Raw genomic sequence first — 351 nt, forward strand, 5'->3', positions numbered from 1 at the left:
CAGGGGTGGTCCCGCTCTCCCGGGCAGGGCCCGCATGGAGGCAGGCACAGCCCCTGTCCCCTCCACACAGTTTTTTTGTTACACAAATAAATCAAGTTATATTGGTACAAACACCTCTCTTCTCCCATGCCCCCGGCAGCTCCATGCCAGCCCTCCCAGGAGGACAGACAGGAGTGACAGAAAGGTGGTGGGCACCAGGACCCTCCAAGAGGCCAGGGGTTTATTGAGTCCGTGCCCTGCCTGCTCAGTCAGTGCCCGACCTCCATGTCCCCATCATCGTCCTCGGCGCCGAAGCCGGAGAAGCTGATGGGCTGGCAGCTGAGGTCACGCAGGTTGATGAGGCAGGCGGTC

The 351-nt window shown here is 61.0% G+C and overlaps 1 protein-coding gene across 1 annotated transcript in view; it reads right to left on the reverse strand.

The window, feature by feature from the left end:
- Positions 1-248: 248 nt before the first annotated feature.
- Positions 249-351, reverse strand: part of POLD2 (polymerase (DNA directed), delta 2, accessory subunit) — a gene marked incomplete at its 5' end in the record, with an annotated part of 1,898 nt that continues 1,795 nt past the window's right edge. Inside the window, 1 exon segment of the mRNA XM_009699186.1 lies at positions 249-351. This exon segment is cut by the window's right edge and continues 42 nt beyond it. Within this exon segment, the coding sequence (XP_009697488.1) occupies positions 249-351 (103 nt within the window).

The sequence above is a fragment of the Cariama cristata genome, unplaced genomic scaffold (assembly GCF_000690535.1).
Source record: "Cariama cristata isolate BGI_N322 unplaced genomic scaffold, ASM69053v1 scaffold24984, whole genome shotgun sequence".
In the NCBI taxonomy this organism is placed as follows: Eukaryota; Metazoa; Chordata; class Aves; order Cariamiformes; family Cariamidae; genus Cariama; species Cariama cristata.